Source organism: Mesocricetus auratus, unplaced genomic scaffold (genome assembly GCF_017639785.1).
Source record: "Mesocricetus auratus isolate SY011 unplaced genomic scaffold, BCM_Maur_2.0 Super-Scaffold_100125, whole genome shotgun sequence".
NCBI classification, from domain to species: Eukaryota; Metazoa; Chordata; class Mammalia; order Rodentia; family Cricetidae; genus Mesocricetus; species Mesocricetus auratus.
Window position 1 is genome coordinate 273,541 of NW_024429248.1, and position 20,627 is coordinate 294,167.

General features: G+C 47.3%; 1 protein-coding gene across 1 annotated transcript; it reads right to left on the minus strand.

The window, feature by feature from the left end:
* Nucleotides 1–912: 912 nt before the first annotated feature.
* Nucleotides 913–20,626, minus strand: Pdia4 (protein disulfide isomerase family A member 4). The gene is made up of 10 exons (XM_005087172.4): nucleotides 20,353–20,626; nucleotides 15,095–15,269; nucleotides 12,161–12,366; nucleotides 10,232–10,370; nucleotides 6,908–7,113; nucleotides 6,629–6,787; nucleotides 5,563–5,714; nucleotides 3,400–3,556; nucleotides 2,484–2,717; nucleotides 913–1,665 (listed from the first exon to the last, which is right to left on the minus strand). The coding sequence occupies exons 1-10, from the start codon at nucleotides 20,438–20,440 to the stop codon at nucleotides 1,250–1,252; spliced, it is 1,932 nt and encodes a 643-aa protein (XP_005087229.1). The 5' UTR covers nucleotides 20,441–20,626; the 3' UTR covers nucleotides 913–1,249.
* Nucleotide 20,627: the final 1 nt, after the last annotated feature.

The following is a 20,627-nucleotide window of genomic DNA, read 5'->3' on the forward strand; positions in this document are numbered from 1 at the left end:
GTAACCTGAGACAGCAGACTCATCCTACTGGGGACCAAAGACCTGGACATTGGAACACCTTCAATTCCACCTGTCAGATTCAAGGTTATGGCAGATCTCGTGGAAGAGTCCTGCCAAGCCAGCCACTGCACAGAGCCTTTGTCTTCTGTCTAAAAGAGCAGGGGGGAGTGCTTAGCTAAGGAGGGCAGAGGTAGAGTTGGGAAGGAGAAAACTCTCTAGCCGAAACCCACTCATTCAGATCCCCCAGACCTATGTCTCGACAGACCCTCTTAAATCAATGCCAGCCCACCCCCTCCTCAGCCCCATCAGCGGCACTCATGTACTTCCCATCAGGACAGAACCCGCCATCGCACACCCCTTCAGCCAAGGGCGAAGGCCTCTCTGGCACCCTGGATGAAATTCCCCAGGGATTACCAGGAGGTCAGACGGGAGACACCTTCTTCAGGTTGAAAGTCGTGCCTACTAGTCCAGGCCTGGTCTCTCTTACTTCTATTCTATCCTAGGAAAGGGTAGATATATTTCCCAACAGTTTTTGGTTTGTTTGTTTTTGAGACGGGGCTGAAATGCCATCCTGGCTAAGGGTTGGGGGAGAGCCCTCTCTTGGTATCATTAACAGGAAGAAATTAAAAAACAAAAACAAAAACAAACCTAAAAACACACCAACGATTACCTGGTTTTTTTTTGTTTTTGTTTTTTTTTTTTTGGTTTTTGAGACAGGGTTTCTCTGTGGCTTTGGAGGCTGTCCTGGAACTCACTTTATAGACTAGGCTGGCCTCAAACTCATAGAGATCCGCCTGCCTCTGCCTCCCGAGTGCTGGGATTAAAGGCGTGCGCCACCTACGCCCGGCCGGTTACCTGTTTTTAAGATTAAAAAAAATGTATGAACAAGAAAATAAAAGTCAAACAACACGATTTGGCAAAAGACTTTTTCAACTTTTAAATTAAAAAAGAACAAAAACAAAAACAACATTCTCACACAGAAGGTCCAAACTTATTTGTTTGAGGAAATACTAAAGTAAAAGGTTAAAAACCAAACCAATCAAACCCCAAATGATAAAAACAGATGGATCCTCCAAAGGAAATTCTGGTCTAAACTATCGAGTCATTCATGGCTATTCAGTATTCAGAGCATGAAGTGGCACAACAAAGCATTAAAAAAGGAAGTCAAGATACTGTCATTTTGTTGCTTGGTGGCCAACAGATGTCCACTACAGTCTGGTCCCTTCACCTTCTGCAGACCACCAGGCCTTTAAAGCTCTTCCTTGGTCCTGCTTTTCTTTGTGGCATGCTCATCTATAAACTTGCTCAAATGCTCCAGGTCTCTGTCTCCGCCCTCAAATTTAACTGGGTTCTTCTTGTCCCCACTGGGGGCAAAGTAGATGGTGGGGAAGCCCTCCACCTTGTATCGGTCGTTGGTGATGTCATTGGCAGTGGCATCCATCTTGGCGATGACCAAGTCCTTCTGGCCCTTGTATTTCTTGCCTAGGTTGGTGTAGATGGGCTCCAGCTGCTTGCAGTGCCCGCACCAGGGCGCATAGAACTCGATGAGGACGTCCTTTTTGGGGTCCATCACGATGGCATCAAACGTCTTTCCCACTACCACCTTGACTGGCCCCTTGTTGTTCTTGGGTACTGGCTGTGACTTGATGACTGGCTTTAGTTTTCCTGCCAAACACAAGAAGAGGAGGTGTCAGCACTCAAAGGCCATGGATCTGGTAGGAGGTGTCAGCACTCAAAGGCCATGGATCTGGTAGGAGGTGTCAGCACTCAAAGGCCATGGATCTGGTAGGAGGTGTCAGCACTCAAAGGCCATGGATTCTGGCAGGAGGTGTCAGTACTCAAAGGCCATGGATCTGGCAGGAGGTGTCAGTACTCAAAGGCCATGGATCTGGCAGGAGGTGTCAGTACTCAAAGGCCATGGATCAGGTAGGAGGTGTCAGCACTCAAAGGCCATGGATCAGGTGCTCTGCCTGCACCAGGCACTGAGGCAACTTGACTCAGTGGCTCGGCTCTCACAAGCTGTTAGCCCCACTTCTCAGGTGGCCCCACTAAAACCTTTCCCAAACAACGGGCAAATGCCACGAAAAAAGTATCTTCTACTCTTCCAGTCCCTGCAAAGCCCAGGCTGACGTAGACACTTCCCAGTCAATGCCGGAGAGCTACTGACAGCACTGGGACGTACGTACATACGTGTGTGTGTGTGTGTGTGTGTGTGTGTGTGTGTGTGTGTGTGTGTCCACTCTGTGATCCAAAACTGCAGGGACTCACCTGCCTTTGGGTCCCAGTGCTGGGGTCACAGGCATGCACGGGCACACGCGCTTTGGACGTGACTGCCGGGGGTGTGAACAGCACTCCCCCTGCCTCCACAGCAAGCACCTCCTGACCCATATCCACACCCCTCGTACACTGCAGGAAGGCAGCCACTCCTTTGGCCCGTGCAGGTTCTGTGCTCTGCCCAAACGGAGACTCTGAGCTCAGCTCACCTTTCTTAAAAGCTGTGACAAACTCGCGGAGAGCGTCTGCATCAAACTCCTCTGGCTCCATGGCGAACTTCTTCCCGCTCTCGTCCAGGATGGCCGCATTGACGTCCTCCCCGCTCTCGCTGAGCCCCAGGTCCTTCACTTCTGTCGCGTAGTCTTCCTCATCCGCGATGGCAAAGGTGTACTCAGGGAAGTCCTTGGCCACCTCCAGGACTTTGTTACGCCAAAACTGAGTGGCTGAAATGGACGAGAGCTGTGGGCCACGCGGCCAAGCAGAGCAACTGGCCTGGCCTGGCCTGTGGGGTTTAAGACTCTGGCACTGAGGGGGTCTCTGACAAGGCGCGGGTCCCAGATACGCCTCAACTGGGCAGAAAAGGGGGTCCGGTGGAGTCACCACGTGTGAGCAGGCAGCCCAAGGGTGGAAACCCAGCTAACTCCTAGCAAAGCTGTGCGGTCAACACAGCGCTGTTGGAGTCGGAAGCCGGCTCGGCACATCTGCAACGTCACCTCTAAGGAGGCGCTAGGCTTGACTCTTGTTGAGATCTGTTTTCTTTGCTGTTGTTTATTTTGTTTTGATTTTACTACAGTGTTTATTTGTTTTGTGGGTATGCGTGTGAATATGCACATGCAGTAAGAGCGTGTGTGTGGAGGTTAGGGAATGACTTGCAGGAATTGGTTCTGCGCACCATCTAGGTCCTGGGGATTGAACTCAGGTCCTCAGGCTTGGCACTGCATGTTTTAACCTCCTGAGCCATCTCTCTGGCCCTAGGTTTGACTCTTTAACTCCGCCTTGGAAAAAGGGGTATTATAAGGCTCGGAACTGAAAACCCGATGCTATAAGTAAAATATATCCACACCACTAGCTTTAAGGGCCCTAGGGGGAGATTTCTAAAAACAGTAGGCCCCATCCCAGTCTCACCAGCTCGATAGTCAAAGCTGAAGTCCACACTGTAGTACACAACTACCAGGGGGCGCTTGGTGTAACGCTTGGCATCATTGGAGGTTTTTCGGTGGCCCACCAGGGGCAAAGCGTGTTTCACCACATAGTCCTTAATGGCTGACGGCTCTGTGGAATCCTGTTTTAAAGAGGGCACGGGTGAGAGTCACCGTCAAGCATAAACGTTTTGAAAGGTTCAGGGCTTACACTGCACAAACTCCCCATAGCCACCATCAACAGACCGTTTCTTCTGACATGAATTCAGAAGCCCAATGAGAAAGTGTTTAAGGGTCTTAGACACTAACTACACATGGACTGACCCGTGCGGGTCTTTCCATATTCAGTTAACTGAGCTCCACAAGAGCCCTGAAGGCCATTTTACAGATGAGGTGACATGAAACTCCAGCTAGTAGGTGGCCAGACAAAGCTTCCCAGTTGGCCACGAGTAACCACACCTTTCACCTTCAGATTGTACTAGAGAGCAGCGCAGCCTCAAATTAGGATTTAGAGCCTGACAAAGCTACAGGATTGGTGAGCTGCTTGACCCCTGAGACCATCTCTTCTCTGGGGGCTTGGCTTAGTGCAGCCATTAACAAGTGGCTGTGCTTGGCTAGGCTCAACAGTGTGAGCCTTAACACTGGCTCACAACGTTCCTCAGGGTTACATGGCGCCTCTGACATGTGTCTGATAGCAATTACTAAGGAAGCACAGAACCCAGGCAGTTGTCCTGAAGACTGGAGGTCCCCAGGGCTCATACTCAGGACTCCAAGTCAAGCCCGTTAGACACCACCTCACAGCCACCGAGGGAAGGACAGACGCCTACCTTGATGGGTGAGAAACTGGTACGAGTTTATTAACCTGCTGGCCCAAGCCTCTACACGTGTCATACAGAATCGAGAAAACACAGAGAGCCCGGGGTTCCTGTGTAGACGGGGAAGCCAGGGAGCAGAAGGCACACGGGGCCGAGGCAGCAGCCAGAGAGGACAGGGTGACAAGAGGGTCTGTTCCGATGTCAGTGGGAGTGTGGGATCTGCTACAAGAGCAAGCAAAGGTGGCCCAGAGCCTGCAGTAACGCATAAACGAGGTCCAAAAACCAGGTCCGGCAGCAAAGGACCACACCGAATCTGTAATCACAGCGCCATCGCCCGAGACAAGTCTCAACTAGGAAGCAAACTCAAAAGCCGGGCAGCAATGATGGTCTGCAGGCAAGATGACCTTTCTGGGGTAAGGATCCCTTCAGGAATGTGTACTCAACTGCCAGGAACAGGGACACACGCCCTCAGTCCCAGCTCTTGGGAGGTAGGGGCAGGTGGATTTCAGTGAGTCTGAGGCCACTCTGGTCTACAGGGCAAGTTCCAGGACAGCCAAGGCCGTTACACAGGGAAACTCTTGTCTTGAAAAGCCAAACCAAGCAAACAAATCCATCTCCCTTTAAAATAGTCTTCAACTTTGACTCAAAATCTCAAAAACCAATAATGATAATAATAATAATAATAATGTAATGTTCCAAACTCTTTCTTGGGAACACACACATCTATGAGGGCTGTGTCTGACCATAGGGTCCATAGCCCCAATTAGGATCCTTCTTTGGTCACATGGTCTGCAACTAAAGATGACAGCAGTATTTGAAGGAGTGGTGGCCGTACTCTGAGTCCAGGGAAGAAAAGGGACCTAAGCCTCTGCATGGCTGAGGAACTAACGGTATGCAGACCATAGGAGGAATAGAAGGGAGGTGTGAGGGCCAAATACACGGAGCTCTGTGGTCTTTCTGGGAATGTCTGGTGGTTTGAATAGGGATGGCCCCCACAGGCTCATATACTTAAATGCTTGGCCATCAGGGAGCAGCGCTACCTGAGAGGGATTGGGAGGTGTGGCCTTGTTGGATGAAGTGTGCCACTGGAGGTAGTCTTTGAGACTGCAAAAGCCCATGGCAGGCCCAGCCTCTCTCTGCCTGTGGATCAGGACGGAGCTTTCGGCAACTGCTCCAGTGAATTCCTTTTTAAGAGGAATTCACTAAGGTATACCACACTAAGGTATGCCACAGCCCTGTGGGCAGAGAAAACACTCACATTTCAAAGCCCAGATGCTTTGAGCGTGTGGAGCACCCAGGGGCTAGCGGGGCAGCCCTGAGGAGCCCTCACTCACCTGGACATCCATCACATTGCTCCTGGGCTCATACTTGGACTGGAATTTCTCGGGCTGCATCAACACCAGCTTCCCCATGGAGACTTTCAAGAACTTAGCTATTTCAGCGTTGAAAGTGTGGTGAAATTTGTAATCTTCTCTCAGGTTGTTAGCTGACAAATTAACAGAATATATTAGGTTGTTAAATAACAGGTTAATGACCCTCCTTTGCCAAGCAAGGGCCTGAAGGGTATGACTGCCACTGTAAATTCTGAATGGACAATATCCAGAGCTTAGGAATGCAAAGGAGTCTGTTTTTAAAACCCAGCACAGATGTAATATCTTAGAACTTCCCAGAAATATAAAAATCACGTTCACAGAAACTTAGAGCTATTTGTTAGAGTAAATGTCACCGCCTGTCTATGACAAGTAGCAAGCTGGCGTTGGGGATAACAGTTCCTCACAGAGGACACGCAAGCACCACATGCTCCTGTGACCTCGCACAGAGATGTCAAGTGCTCATTCTGAGGTCAGGGACTGCATCCGGCCAAAGCCCTGGCTAGGCTGGGCTTCTCCCTGGGTAACTTTCTTCCTGATTCGTCAAGAACAGATAGTTAACTAACCAAGTGGGACCAAACAAACTGAGCTCCTCTTTGCAGTTTTGACAAAACACCAGACAGAGTTGGGCACAGTGGCGCACATCTTTAATCCCGGCACTTGGGAGGCAGAGGCAGGCAGATCTCTGTGAATTTGAGGCCAGCCTGGGTCTATGTAATGAGTTCCAGGGTAGCCAGGGATACATACATATACAGAGAGGCCATGTCTCTAAGCAAACAAACAAATTGCCAGTCTGAATTGTGAGCAGGAAAAACTGTTGCGCTACCAGAGAAATCAGCTTATCCCCACAAGCACCAAGTTGGTTCTTCCATCAAACTATTTGCTACAGTTACTCTTTCTGTGGTGCACAGTTTGAGTCCAGGATCTGATGTGTGCTATAGACTCTATCACTGCGCTAATTTTATACAAAACAGCCTACTTCCCAAGACACAGGAGCAAGGCAGGACACGCTCTTTTTGTCAGTACTTACCAGCATCCTGATACTGCAGGTAGCCTGGGTCACTGTCTCCCTGGAAGACCCCAATGATGACTACATCATCTCCATCCTTCAGGAATTCCTGGACCTGCTTCAGGGTCAGAATCTCCTTTGAGGGAGGCCCAGATTGCTCAATCATGTAGTCAACAATTCCTAGGAGCAGAGCACATGTCTGAGGGAGGGGGCTCCTTGCAGCTGGCAACATCCTCTAGCTCCCAGCTGTATAAAGGAAGTTCCCTTTCCACACATGTATGAGGAAGGTGGCAGCCATACCATATTTCTCTCGTGGGCCATTGTAGTCAAAAGGCCTTCCTTTTCGGAAAATTTTCAAAGTGGGGTAGCCAGTGACATCAAACCTCTTGGCCAGGTCTGTCTGTTCCGTGGCATCAACTTTGGCTAAAGGAATCGGGGGAGAGCGCTTGCTGAGCTCCTTGGCGGCCTTCTCATATTCAGGGGCGAGTTTCTTGCAGTGTCCACACCTGCCAAAAGGAAGTCAATCCCATTAGGACTTGTCACGGCGTGGATTCATTTACTAGCTAAATGAGATACGGAGACCAATCTCAAGTTCCCAAGCAACTCAGCTACACCTACCAAATCTTGGAGTCATCTCCTAAGCGAGAAATGGCAAGACAGGTCCCACAGTACACATACCAAGGTTCTGGTTTGTTTTGGGTCCCTCCCCTTCCCCAAGACAGGGTTTCTCTGTGCAGCCTTGGCTGTCCAGGAACTCACTCTGTAAACCAGGCTGGTCTCAAACTCAAAGATTCGCCTGCCTCTACCTCCTGAGTGCTGGGATTAAGGGCGTGCACCACTACTGCCTAGCTAGCCAATTTTTTATAACATGAGCTTCCTGCCGCGGCTTACACATGCTGGGGCCCATGTGTTTGTAGACAGAAGCGTCACGGATTGTGGTACAAGGAAAAGGAAAGGAAAAGCCAAGAGAGCCGATGTCCTAAGAAGGGAGAGGATTTTCTTGGTTGGGAACTGCAGGCTGTCGATGATGCAAGTCAAGAGTGGCTTCACCGACAGCTACTGCTTTCTTGGCCTTTACCTAACGTCAAGTGTAGACATGGCAACAGGTTAGCTGGGTGTGAAGGCTCAGAGAGAGGCAACAATGTTACACAGGCACAGAGAATTAGAATGTGACAAGTTCTTAACCTACAAACCCACCAGAGCAGGAGATAACCATGAGCCCAGAGGCACCTGCAATTAAGATTATTATGGTTGGGGCTGGAGAGATGGCTCAGAGGTTAAGAGCACTGGCTGCTCTTCCACAGGTCCTGAGTTCAATTCCCAGCAACCACATGGTGGCTCACAACCATCTGTAACGAGATTGGTGCCCTCTTCTGGCATGCAGGCAGAACACTGTATACTTAATAATAAATTAAAAAATTATAAATGGTTTAGGGTTAAAAAAAAAAAAAGATTATTATGGTTAACATAGACTGTCTAGGGACCAGAGTAGCAGCAGAGCACAGGTCTAGCTGACTGGCACTCAGGGTTTAACCTTTGGGAGCACACAAACCACCAAAAATAAACAAAACAGACAATCTACACCGTAAGAACCTGATGACTCCTATCTTCCCCAGACACTTCAGGCTCTCATTAACACTGTCTTGTCTGGGTCTTTAGGAAACTTGATTAATTAAAGGATACATCGTATATCATGTAAACTATCTACAAGTAAAGGGTAACTCTCCTCTTAGGTTCCATGAGCTTATAAGGTGCCTAATGAGCTTGCTGGGTGCAGGGTCTGCTATAAATAGCTCCTGAGGGGCCACTTCGGTGGTTTGAATGAAAAGTGCCCCACAGTATCAGACATTTGAATTTGGTCTCTATTTGGTGGTGCTGTTTGGGGAAGCTTGGGAGCTGTGACCTCGTTGGAGGGATTTGGGTGTCACTGGAGGGGGCTTTCGGAGCTAGAAAGACTCCCACCACTTTCGAGTTGCTCTCTTCTTCATTCTCATGGTTCAAGATGTCCCAACTCTGCCGTCATATGGACTCTTATCTCTCTTGGGCCACAAACCCGCGAAAACCCTCTGTTCTCCACGCTGCCATTATCACGGTGTTTCTTCACAGCGAAGAACAGTAACTAGGAGTCAGAACGAGCAAGTGACCCGCCAGTGCAACGCCGTGTCCTGTCCGCCATGCCAGGTCCCTTCCGTAGCAAGGTAAGGGCTTACGTCTCTCCAGCACTGACGTGGGCTTACCTGCTCCCCCAATATGCTAGGCTGTTTCCTTCCTTCTCCCCGGTTCACTTTCCTCTTCCCACCCCTCCGTGCTGTCTTTTCACCCGTACGCCCAAGGATGACCGACACAGAACACCATCACAAGGTACCCTATCCCCTTTGCTGTGCGTCGTCAGTCACAGGCTCTACCTGCTGATTCTAGGCCCACAAGCTTCTTTTCCTTGCAGATACTCTAGGGCTTCCTCCATACAGACACTCGAGGACACTTTTAATGCCTTCTGCTCACATCCGGAATTCATAATTTAAGCCGGGCATTGGTGGCCCACGCCTGTAATCCCAGCACTCGGGAGGCAGAGGCAGGCTGATCTCTGGTCGACAGAGTGAGCTCCAGGACAGCCTCCAAAAAAACCAAAAAAACAAAAACAACAACAAAAAAACCAGAATTCATAATTTAGTCTCTATTCTAGCCCTGTATGTAGCTGGACTTCCCTTTGAGTCACCAGCTGACAAATGACGACACTGAGACTTAATGCTAATTATGAAAGCCTGGCCTTTGCGTAGGCTTTCTTCCAACTAGCTTAAACTTACACTGTCTCTTTCAAGATACATATTGCCACATAACCTCTGTTCTATTCCACGGGTCCGATTTCTTCAGAGTCTCTGGAGAAATCACACTTAGATCCCTCTCCTCCCAATTTCTGTCTCTCTGCCCGCAAGTCCCACCTGTTCTGCCTAGCTATTGGCCATTTAGCTCTCTATTAAACCAATCAGAACGTGCCTTAGGCAGACGCACATCTTTACAGTGTAAACAAACGCTCTGCAACCCTACCCTGGAAAATGCCAAGCCAGCTCAAAAATCAGAACCCTTGGCTGAGGACTGAAGAATTCACCAAGACAAATGGTGCCACAGTTCGTTTACTGGGGAGGCCAGGGTCCAAGTCTTTTCTCAGCCAGGTGTGGACACGCCTGCATAACAGAACTCAGGAGGTCCGGGCTGGAGTACTGCTCCAAGTTGGGAGGCCAGCCTGGGCTACACAGCAAGACGCAGGCTTGAAAAGACGGCTCAGTAGGTAAAAGTGCTCATTGTGCAAGGCTGACAACTTGAGTTCAATTCCCCAGAACAAAGGTGTAGGAGGAACACCGATTCCACAGAGCTGGTCTCTTACTGGCATACATGCGCTATGACACACGCACCTGTACTCTTACACACACACCATACCCACACCCACACAGTAACACAGTTTAAAGTGAGAACTCCCTTCCTTCTGTAAGCACTCCCATGATTCCCCCTATAGCCACCACATTTCCAGACTGCCGCCTCTGTGTTAACCTGCGCTGGCTGTGGCCTGCAACTCTTTACCAATGCTCAGCAGGGTGCCGAACACTCACTGTCTTAGTGCCAACATACCACGGGGCATAGAATTCCACCAGAATGATGTCTGCATTATTCACAACATCATCAAAGTTATCTTTAGTCAACGAAAGCGTGACTTCGGGTGGAGGTGTCCAGTCGGGCTGGGAAACTTCTCTGACTTTGGCAACAATTTCTAAAAAAAAAAAACAAAACAAACAGAAACAAATGAGACTGAAAGCATTGCCCCCCAAGCTAGCCTGCACTTTACCTCAACCCATGAGCTGAGGGAGAAAGTGTCCAGATCCCCAAGGATAGAAAACGTGATCTTTAATCAGAGCCACCCCAGAGTTTGGGAAGACAGTCGAGTCAGAAGGTCTCATTCCCAATACGTCATTTCCACCGTCATTGCTGACCGTAGCCTTCTCTTGGTGGTATGCAGTCTACTTTAGTGAGTGGTTTCCTCTATTCCAGACTGAACTGGCTGCAGGAGAATCCTCAGTGGTCATCGCCAGCTGAGTTTCATAAAGAAGGATGTGGCGGTCTGAACGAGAAGAGCCCCGAAAGGTCTCTAGGTTAGAATGCTTGGTCTTAGTGGAACAGTCTGAGAAAGATTATTAGGCGTGGCCTTGTTGGAGGAGGTGCCATTGAGGGTAGGCTTTGTGGTTTTAAAAAGCCCATGCCAGGCCCAGCCTCGCTCTCTGGCTACGGATCAGGCGCCACGCTCCCCACCATGGCAATAATGGACTAAACCTCTGAAACCACAAGTGAGCCCCCAATTAAATGCTTCCTTCTCTAAGAGTTGCCTTGGTCATGATGTCTCTTTGCGGCAGTAGAACAGTGACTAAGACAGATTAACTATTTATCAATCTTGCAGCACATATAAACTATGCATGTGCTCAACCATGTATGTAGCACAAGCATCACAGGCATCATGAAAATGATGGCAAAAAAAAAAAAAAATCAGAAAATTTCAGAAGAAGAGCAGAAGCTCCTACCGCTCAGGCGGCAACAGAATCCCTTGGAAAGTGACTATACATGCGTGCCTAGGGGCTAGTCAGACAGCTCAAACTCTAAGACACGTGCCACCAAAGCTGAGGACCTGAGGCCAACCCTCAAGACCCTCATGACAGGAGAGAACCAAACCCTACAAGTTGTCCTCAGTCTCCACATATACACCACTGCAAGCCCACAATCACACATGCACACAAATAAACATAATACAGATTTTAACTAAAAATCCAGGTAAGGTAATACCTACTTGTGACTCCATTTCCCAGAAATGGAGTCCACGGCTGAAGTGGAAAATAAACAAGTAAAAAAGATACTCTAACAGTTGTGTAAAATGAGAAAAATTATTCTTATACCCACACAAAAAACATTTGCTTTCGGAAGTGGGGGTAAAAATATCATTGCAGACTACAGAAGCAATTTACTGAACCAAACCTTTTCTTAGAAAGAAAGAAGTTCCATCACCCAGGTTGAGGGAATAAATATTCTTCATTAATCAAACGCTTCACATTACGAGGCAAATGAGCATCAATCACCTACAGACAAACACGCTACACACCATGGAAGGAGCCACGTCTCTGCAGCAGAAATGAAGTTAGACACGGCGGCTTATACTTACAAAGGCTCAGGCAGAAGCTTGAATTAAAGAGATCTTGTCTCAAAAAAAAAAAATCATACAGAAGGGGCCTGTCTAGGTCATGTGTTTATTTCATGGCTACAAAGATCTAGACCCTGTTTTACACTCTTTCTATAATCCCACGTTAGGAATGAGAAATTCATCAGCATCTGATGGATGTTTTTTAAGGAGGCATGTCTTTGGCTAAAGGCAATCGTGTGTGTGTGTGTGTGTGTGTGTGTGTGTGTGTGTGTGTGTGTGTGAGAGAGAGAGAGAGAGAGAGAGAGAGACAGAGACAGAGAGAGACAGAGAGAGACAGAGAGAGACCATTCCCCAGCAGCTCATGTCCTGGCGCTCACCTTCCTGGGTCCTCGAGCCCTCGTAGTCAACGGCCTGTCCCTTCTTCAGGATCTTGATGGTGGGATAGCCACTCACATCAAATCTACTCGCCAGCATAGACGCGGAGGTGGCATCGATCTTGGCAACAGGAATGGGGGGATCATTATCCTTCAAAGTGCTAGCGATCTTCTCATACTCCGGAGCAAACTGCTTGCAATGGCCACACCTACAAATTTTAAGGAAGAAGAAAAGGATTACTGGTACCCACAGAACTGAAACCCAACAAGACATTAAAAAAAGGGGAGGCTTTATGGAAAGACCTGCAGCTGAGACATGCCACACTCACAACAAATAAGAACAGCCACAGGAGCTGTGAGATCTAGGGTTAGCCTTGGGCAAATACCGTCAACTCTAAACCTACATGATTGTTTCCATTTACACGCGGCCCTCCACGTCCACAAGAGGCATTTTCACAGAATGAATCAAAATTATTCACAAAATGGACCAAAACTATCCACAGAACGGCTCAAAATCAAATGAGAACTGTAGATGTAGCTCAAGCGGTAGGAGGCCGGCCTTGTTGTGCAAGGCCCCACATTCCATCTCCAGCACAGAAAAACAAAACAAAACAAAAAAAAACAAAAGCTACAGCATCTGTGTGGATTTTGAGTTTCCTATCACTATTCCTTAATCAGAGCAGCGTAACTATCTAAGTAACACGTTGAGCTAGATGATAATCCAGAAATGATTTAAAGAATACGAGAGGGCATATACAAGTCATATGCGACAACAGTGCATTTTACTAAAGGAACTTAAGCATCTGTGCATTTTGTTGTTTACGGGGGACAGGGAAAGCTGGATTAACGTGCAACTCTGTCTCAAAGCTTGGCCCACTGACTTTCTTTATGGGGTCTGTCTGAGGTTAACTTATTCACACAGGAAATCTTTTACACTCAATCTGAGCACACGATAGGATTTTCCAGATGCTTCTCGACTTACAAAGACATTAGCAGTCTGTTAACATGTAAAAGTTACTGTTATTTGAAAATGAACTACTGGGCAGGAGATTTGCGGTTAAGAAACTGGTCGTTCTTGCAGAGTTCCCGAGTTCAATTTCTTCTTCTTCCTTTTTTTTTTTTCTTTTTTTCTTTTTTCGAGACAGGGTTTCTCTGTATTGTTTTGGAGGCTGTCGGTCCAGCCTGGCCTCGAACTCAGAGATCCGCCTGCCTCTGCCTCCCGAGTGCTGGGATTAAAGGCGTGCACCACCAACGCCCAGCCTGAGTTCAATTTCCAGCACCCACCATGGAGGCTCACAACTATCTATAAAACTGTAGCTCCGTGAGATCTGTTGCTCTTTTCTGGTGTGCAAATGTACATGCAGGTAAAACATCCATCTACATAAAACAAATAAATCTTTAAATAATAATAATAATAATAATAAAATGAACTACTAGCTTTGGAAGTACAGTTCAGTGGTAAAGCACTTGTCTAACATGCTCAAGGCTCTGAGTTAAATTCCCAGAATCACAAAAACAAAGTTGCTAAAAATGAGCTAGTAAGCATCTTTTTTGCAGAGTTGTCAAGATGGCTTAGTGTGTAAAAGAGCTTGTTGTACAAGCTCTTTTTTCCCAGATCCTGAGATAGGTGAAAACTGACCCCCCAAAGTTGTCCTAACTGCTATACACACACTTTATGGCACAAGTGCACTACATTCTCAGACATTTTATAATAATAAATACGGGTTGGGCAGTGGTGGTGCACACCTTTAATCCCAGCACTCGGGAGGCAGAGGCAGGTGGATCTCTGTGAGTTTGAAGCCAGTCTGGTCTACAGAGTTAAGTTCCAGGACAGCCAAGGCTACCCAGAGAAACCCTGTCTTGAAAAACCCTACATACATACACACACACACCAATAATAATAAATATAAAAAAATTTTAGGCTTTTGTTTTAAGATTTACTTTTATGTGCATTGATGCTTAGCCTGCATTTGCATCTGTGTGAGGGCGCCAGATCCCCTGCAACTAGAGTTACAGACAGACAGTTGTGAGCCAGGTTCCAGTGCTCTCAACTGGTGAGCCACCTCTCCCGCCCCTGTCTTAATTTCTAATACAGCAAACGATAAACATGACCTGTACTAAAAGCTCTTTGGAGTCCTCAAGAGTGTTGAGAGCTCTTGCAATTAAAAAAAAAAAAACATAAAAAGAGCTTATCTATAAAACAAAAATATAACTTCAGAACTGCTAAAAAAGAACATTTACTTTTATAGAAAACAATGGTATGTTTTTACCTCACATATTAGAAAAAGAAGAACGTGAAAACATCTTGCCACCTCAGAAATGAAACAGAGAGATCACAGGAGGAAGAGGAAAGAACAGAAGGGCTATGAAATGCAAAACAGCAGAGGGAATACAACAGTTTCCATTAAATCATAAGGGACAAAACAGGAAAAGAATTTGTGTGTGTGTGTGTGTGTGTGTGTGTGTGTGTGTGTGTGTGTGTTTTCCCCCCAAAAGCTCTGTACAGGAGAACAAAAACAAAACAAGAAAATAACCCCATGGTCAACAGGTTGCACCTGGGACTGGCTGCCTTGCCAGCCTGTTTAGAAACTGAGACTGCCGTTCTATGTGTGGGCTGACTAATGCCAGCCGGATGAAGGACTGAGCTCTAGTTCCCAACACTCTGGCATCAACAGTTGGAGTTCTAGGGCTGGTGGGACGGCAGAGCAGGTAAAGTCACTTGCTACCAAGACCGACGATCCGAGCGCTACATCCCCTGAACCCATGACGGAAGGAGAAACGACTCCTGCAAGCTGTAAAGTATTAGAGAAAAAGGAAAGAGTTTGCGACTGTTGCAATCAGACCCTTCATTTCAAAGAGGCCCTGGATGACCGAGGTCAAGCAAACAGAGGATGCCCAGCTGTAAGAACCAAATGCCAACCAAATGCCGGTGCTTACCACGGGGCGTAGAACTCCAGTAGCACGGTATCTTTGTCAGCCACAAAGTTATCAAAGTTTGCATCATTTAAGACCAAGACACCATTTTCTTCCTTAACTTCCAAGTCATCTTCCTCTTCATCTTCTTCATCCTCCTCCTCTTCATCGTCAATGGCATTTTCTGTATCTGAAGCATCTGACCAGAAAAGACCCACGCTGGTTAGGAAACTCATGACTCTTTCACAACTTTGCCAGAAGCCCAAACTCTCAATAACAAGCCATGGGGGCTGTATTTCCTTACCCTAGAAATTCTGTTCCACATCTGCATACTGTATGGCTATTTTAAATTCTATGTAGGGTAATCCAAATGCCCCCAGGACATACATGTAGGATCGGCATACCATGGACTCAAAGCCCACTGTCCTTCTGTTTTCCAGGCCCTCAATAAACCTTGCCCAAGTGATATTTTACCTGCCTATTCCCCCTAAGTTTGCAAAAAACACAAGATTCACTCTCTGGTACGTACCTAAGTTCTACTTCTGAAAAAGCTGTGATCATTTTACCTCATATTCTTTTAAAAAAAAGGTCTGATCCTTCAGGAGAAGGCCAAAGGGGAAGAAGACGGAGATACCATGTTTTTCTTAGAAAAGCAACTCTGAGTAACACAGGGAGGAAGAGATATTGAGACAATGACAACTCTACAGGCTTATGGAACCAATGCGCATTAAATATACACTAAAAGACGCTCGCTCCTGTAGACCAGCCCGGCCTCAAACTCAAGAGATCCACCTGCCTCTGCCTCCCGAGTGCTGCGATGAGACGTGTGCATTACTGTCAGATGAGGCCGCCGCCGCCGCCGCCACCACCTGTGCTGTTAACTCTGCAGATGCAAGAAAGTATGGAGCTCTGGTTCTCACTAACTAGTTTCTACACCGACTGTAACGGCAGTAAACAGATCTATGCACAGCAAGTACACTATTCCTTTCACTCTAAAGCCAGGACGTGTCAAAGGGCCAATTATTTTTTTTTTTCCAGAAGCTCCGTCAAGAACGCTGCTAGTGACTGTTTGGGACTGTGAGTGTACCCGAGGCGTGTGGAATGTATTAAGCGATCCAATGTTGGTTCTATAATTGTGGGTACGATGGGACCCTGTGTTACACCCACACACCCATGACATGGCTCTTCTACAACTCTGAAGCTCTGGAGTTGTGGGGGTCAGCTTTGATCACTATCAATGAAATTTACCAACCTGTAGAATAATTGTAAAGACTCTACTGCCATTTCATCTCCATTAGCCACATTTTATTCACTTTTCTCCAACTCCACACTACGTTTTCCCGCCTTGCCTTTTCTGCAATTTAGGCCTACATTCTTCCTTTGTTAGAGGTAAGAGAAATAGCTCTAAGATGCCCATTTTCCGAGTAGAAACCAAGCTGGCTTGTGCTTCTCCTGCCTACTTCTTCCTCCTTCTGGGCACCATCAAAACAGGTGTTCAGGATAGGGAAGAACCAAGGGGACAGGTTGTCAGGTGTCCGGGAAAGAGCAGAGTGAAGAGGATATGAGTCCCTAGCCAAGTATGATGGCTTATTCTCTTATACTCACATCAGGCTGAATCCATTCCCAGTCGTGACTGACAGTCCACCCCGTATGTACTGGTGCTCCTGAATCACAGCAAACCATCCTTTGGGACCCTTAATATTTAACACTAAGTTCACCAAGCCCAATGCTGCTGGTCCTTCAAGAGCTCTGCCTATAACAACCTAACAGGGGAAGCACTTACTGACCAATGCTAGGACTTCACGTACACTACACGGAATGGCCCACTAGTCACTCACAGTGATTTTCTAAAAGGCAGACCCAATATTTCCCACTCCCTAAATGATCTGCTGGATGCAAGCATGTATTGTGGCTTCTCTGCCCCAGTAGAATGCCTGGTGGGCATCTCATCTTTGCATTCAGGGAGGCTGGAGAAGTTAAGCAGGGTTTGTGGTCAACCATATTCATTCTGCCTGCAGGCTACTTGTTCCAGTCAGGGACTAGAAAGAAAGCATTAGGGAATTCAGTCCACTCTTCAAGCTAGGAAACATGGCTAGGAGAGGAAGGCTGATCTCTTGAGTTTGAGGCTACATAGAGAAACCCTGCCTCAATAAATAAACAAACAAATAAATACTTGTTCAAAGAGAAAAACCAGACTTAAAAAATACTTAAAACACAGCTACATGCTTGATTATCTCAGATTAAGATCATAAAAGGAAAACTGAGTTGTTTATTTTTTTTACAGATTTATTTTTAAAACTATGTGTAAGTATGTGCCCATGTGCCCATGAGCGCAGGTACCCAGAGGCTCTGTCCCAGAGCTAGAGTTCAGGTGTTTGTGAGCTACCTAATGTTGGTTGTTGGGAATCAAACTCAGGTCCTCTGGAGGAGCAGAACGCATTCTTAATCGCTGAGCCATCTCTCCAGCCCTCAGAGTGAATTTAAAAAAGAAGAAGAAGAAATAATACAAAGACTTTTCTCTTTGTCTGAGACAGCCTTTCTGCGGCCCAACTCCTTAAACCCAAGGGACTTTTTGCCCATGCTTAGCCCAAAGTGGGCTCTCATCAGCAAGGGATCTTTCCTGATTAAACATGCCAGAGGAGATGGTTAAGAGCACTGGGTACTCTTCTGGAAGGTCTAGGATTCCATTCCCAGCCACTATGTAGCGGCTCACAACTGTCTTACTCTAGTTCCAGGGATTCCAGCTTCCTCTTCTGGCCTCTGCAGGCACTGAACACACATGGTACGCAGACACACAGACAGGCAAAATACCCAAACACACACGCAAAGTTATAAAACAAATACAGATGGTGGTGGTGCACACCTTTAATCCCGGCACTGTGAGTTCAAGGCCAACCTGATCTAGAAATTGAGGTCCAGGACAGCCAGAGCTGTTACATAGAGGAACCTGTCTCAAAATACCAAATAAATAAATACAACTAAAAAGATGATTTTGGGAACTGGACAAATAGTTTAGTGGTTAAAAGCACCATCTTTCCAACCCTGCCCCCAATCCAGAAAACTAAAAGGTTGATTCCGCTGCAATTTGAGAAGGGGGTTAGCTCTATTAGTCTTTTTGTTGTTTTTGCTGTGATAGAGATCAAACTCAGGGCCTTGTACATTTGAGGTAAGTGCTATCCCACGGAATTACATCTTCAATCAATAGTTTTTTTTAATCCTGTCTATCAGGAACCAACACATCCCTGCAAGCTAACCATGTCTTATTGTACCGATTACTTCTAGCTAGGCTTCACTTTTCCCTAGACAATCTCATATATCCCAGGCTTCTATGAACTCCGCATGCAGCAGAAGATGGCCTTGAACTAGTTTGTCTCCAACTCTGGAGGGCTGAGATTACAAGTGTGTGTGTGCCACTATGCTTAGTTGAAATGTTACTAAGGGTTGAATTCAGGAGCTTCATGAACGAAACCCACTTATTCAAGCACTCCACAAACTCAAGTTACACCTCCGGACTGGTTTCACTTTTAAAGCCTAGAAAATAGATTCAAAACCTCCCAGCGCCTTCTGAAAGGGTGCAGCCTTCCTTGGCATGAAACAAACGAAACATTCCACACCCACAAGGTAAGGCTGGACACTCCTGCAAGACGGGACACCTACGAGGTTACTGTAATCCCTGTCCACTATACACCCAACAAATTTGAAGATTAACACTGCATCCTGACCAGGCCAGGCACTGGCAGTAACTTACTGTAAGGATGGCCTACTTCTTCAGTGGGCCATAATCCACCTTGCCAAGGAGAAGCTACTATCAGCTAGCTGGACAAACAACCTTTAGGCCAACATCAAACAGTAAGCAGTGAACAGCAAGAAAAGAGAGGTAGTTGATGATCAATCATTATAGATGATATTTTGTATACACCAAGCATTAGAGAGCGAAACCGAATTCTCTCCCTTCCTTTTGCAGTGCTGGGGGTGGGATCCAATACCTTGTAGATATTGGGTAAGTGATGTATCACTGAACCACATCACCAGCCCTACCAAACCTGAGGACCTAGCAGCCCAGGAGGACTGTCCTTGGCCCAGACACCCCAGGGATTCCTGAGTTCACCCGGGGCAAACTGTTTCCCAGGGACTGCAACAGTGACCCAAAAGATAAAACACTGGCTAGTCTAAACAGCCTTTGAAATCCACTCACCCAGGCCTCTCAAGAATTCACACTACATGCATTTTAACGCCAGCACTTGGAGGCAGAGGCAGGCAGATCTCTTGAGTTCAAGGCCAGCCTCCAGCTCCAAGCCTGTCTCAAAACAAATACCACCCTAAAACAGACAACTGTCTCAAAAAAAAAAGCCAAGTGGTTTTTTTTTAGCTATGTTCTAAAAATATCCACCAAATCACACTGATTCGCAAACTTTCACGTGTACCCGCCCCCAGTCTATTCTGCCATGAATCAATGATCCATGCGGATCTTACTCAACCTAAGAGTATAAAGTTCACATCCCCCCCCAACGCACTTATCTTAGAAAATGGGGTTTGTTTATATTAGAATAAACACGGTAGGCAACAAGCTAGTGGTTAGGAGGATAGGGGAAAGGTGTCGATCAGATCTGCTCTCTAGGAACAGCGATGTTAACTAGTACTTCCTAATTTCAAAGCTCTCATGTTTTCGGTTATATGATTTCGAAGAAAAGGTGTGGGGGGGGGCATAACGTCTATGCGTTACAAACACTGTTCCCACTAGAGTACATGCAAAACAGGTGCTGCCCAACATTGTTTGTAGCAGGAACGGCAGCTACCGTTTCCACGAGAGACGAAAACAAAGCCTGCGTTATTTCCAAATTCCACTTTTTTTTTTTAAGTAAATGCCCGATATCCGCGGCTGACTCTTACAGGTCCTACGAGCGGCTCTCCCGCCTACGTCCCGTTCTCTAGAACCGGTTTTGGAAACAACGTCTGACCTTCCCCTCCATGGGAGAGTTACTCTCCAGGAATTTTTACTCACCAGGGCAAGAGGAGCAAATCCTTCCACGTCTTACGAGTAAGGAATTCACAAGGGGCCAAGCCCCCCCTTGCACTGAAACTCCAGCAGGTCTGCGGCGGACTCGGAGTCACTAATTCTCGCAAGGGTGTGTGTATGTGTGCGTGTGTGCGTGTGTGTGTGTGTGTGTGTGTGTGTGTGTGTGTGTTTTTGCGCGAACCACCCCGTCAGGCGCCCCTCACCAGGTTTTGCAACCCACGTTACGTTTGCTCCTCGCCAGCTCCGGCCCGCCCACCCCGCTCACCTTCCTGCGCATCTTCAGCGCTCGCCGCAGCCAGCAGCTGAGTCAGGGCCAAGAGCAGGACCAGCAGACAGGCTTTCCGGAGCTTCATGGTGGGCTGCGGAGCGAGAGAACGAGGCCTGCAGGTATCCGGGCCACCGCCGAGCTCTCACCGACCTCCCGAGCGACGCCGGAGCGGAGCCAGGGGAGGAAAAAAAAAAAAAAAAACCCTCCAGGAAGTTCTGCCCGCCGATTGGCCAGGGGCGAGGAAGCCACGGGCCGGCCAATCCCCGCGCGAA

Bases quoted from the DNA above. Each gene is read 5' to 3' on its own strand.
- Pdia4 (XM_005087172.4), bottom strand. From the start codon at position 20,440: ATGAAGCTCCGGAAAGCCTGTCTGCTGGTCCTGCTCTTGGCCCTGACT. The intron at 10,371-12,160 runs GTGAGCGCCAGG...TTTTTTTTTTAG, and splicing joins GGGCTCGAGGACCCAGGAAG to AAATTGTTGCCAAAGTCAGA. The intron at 7,114-10,231 runs GTATGTTGGCAC...TCCTTTTGGCAG, and splicing joins GTGGAATTCTATGCCCCGTG to GTGTGGACACTGCAAGAAAC.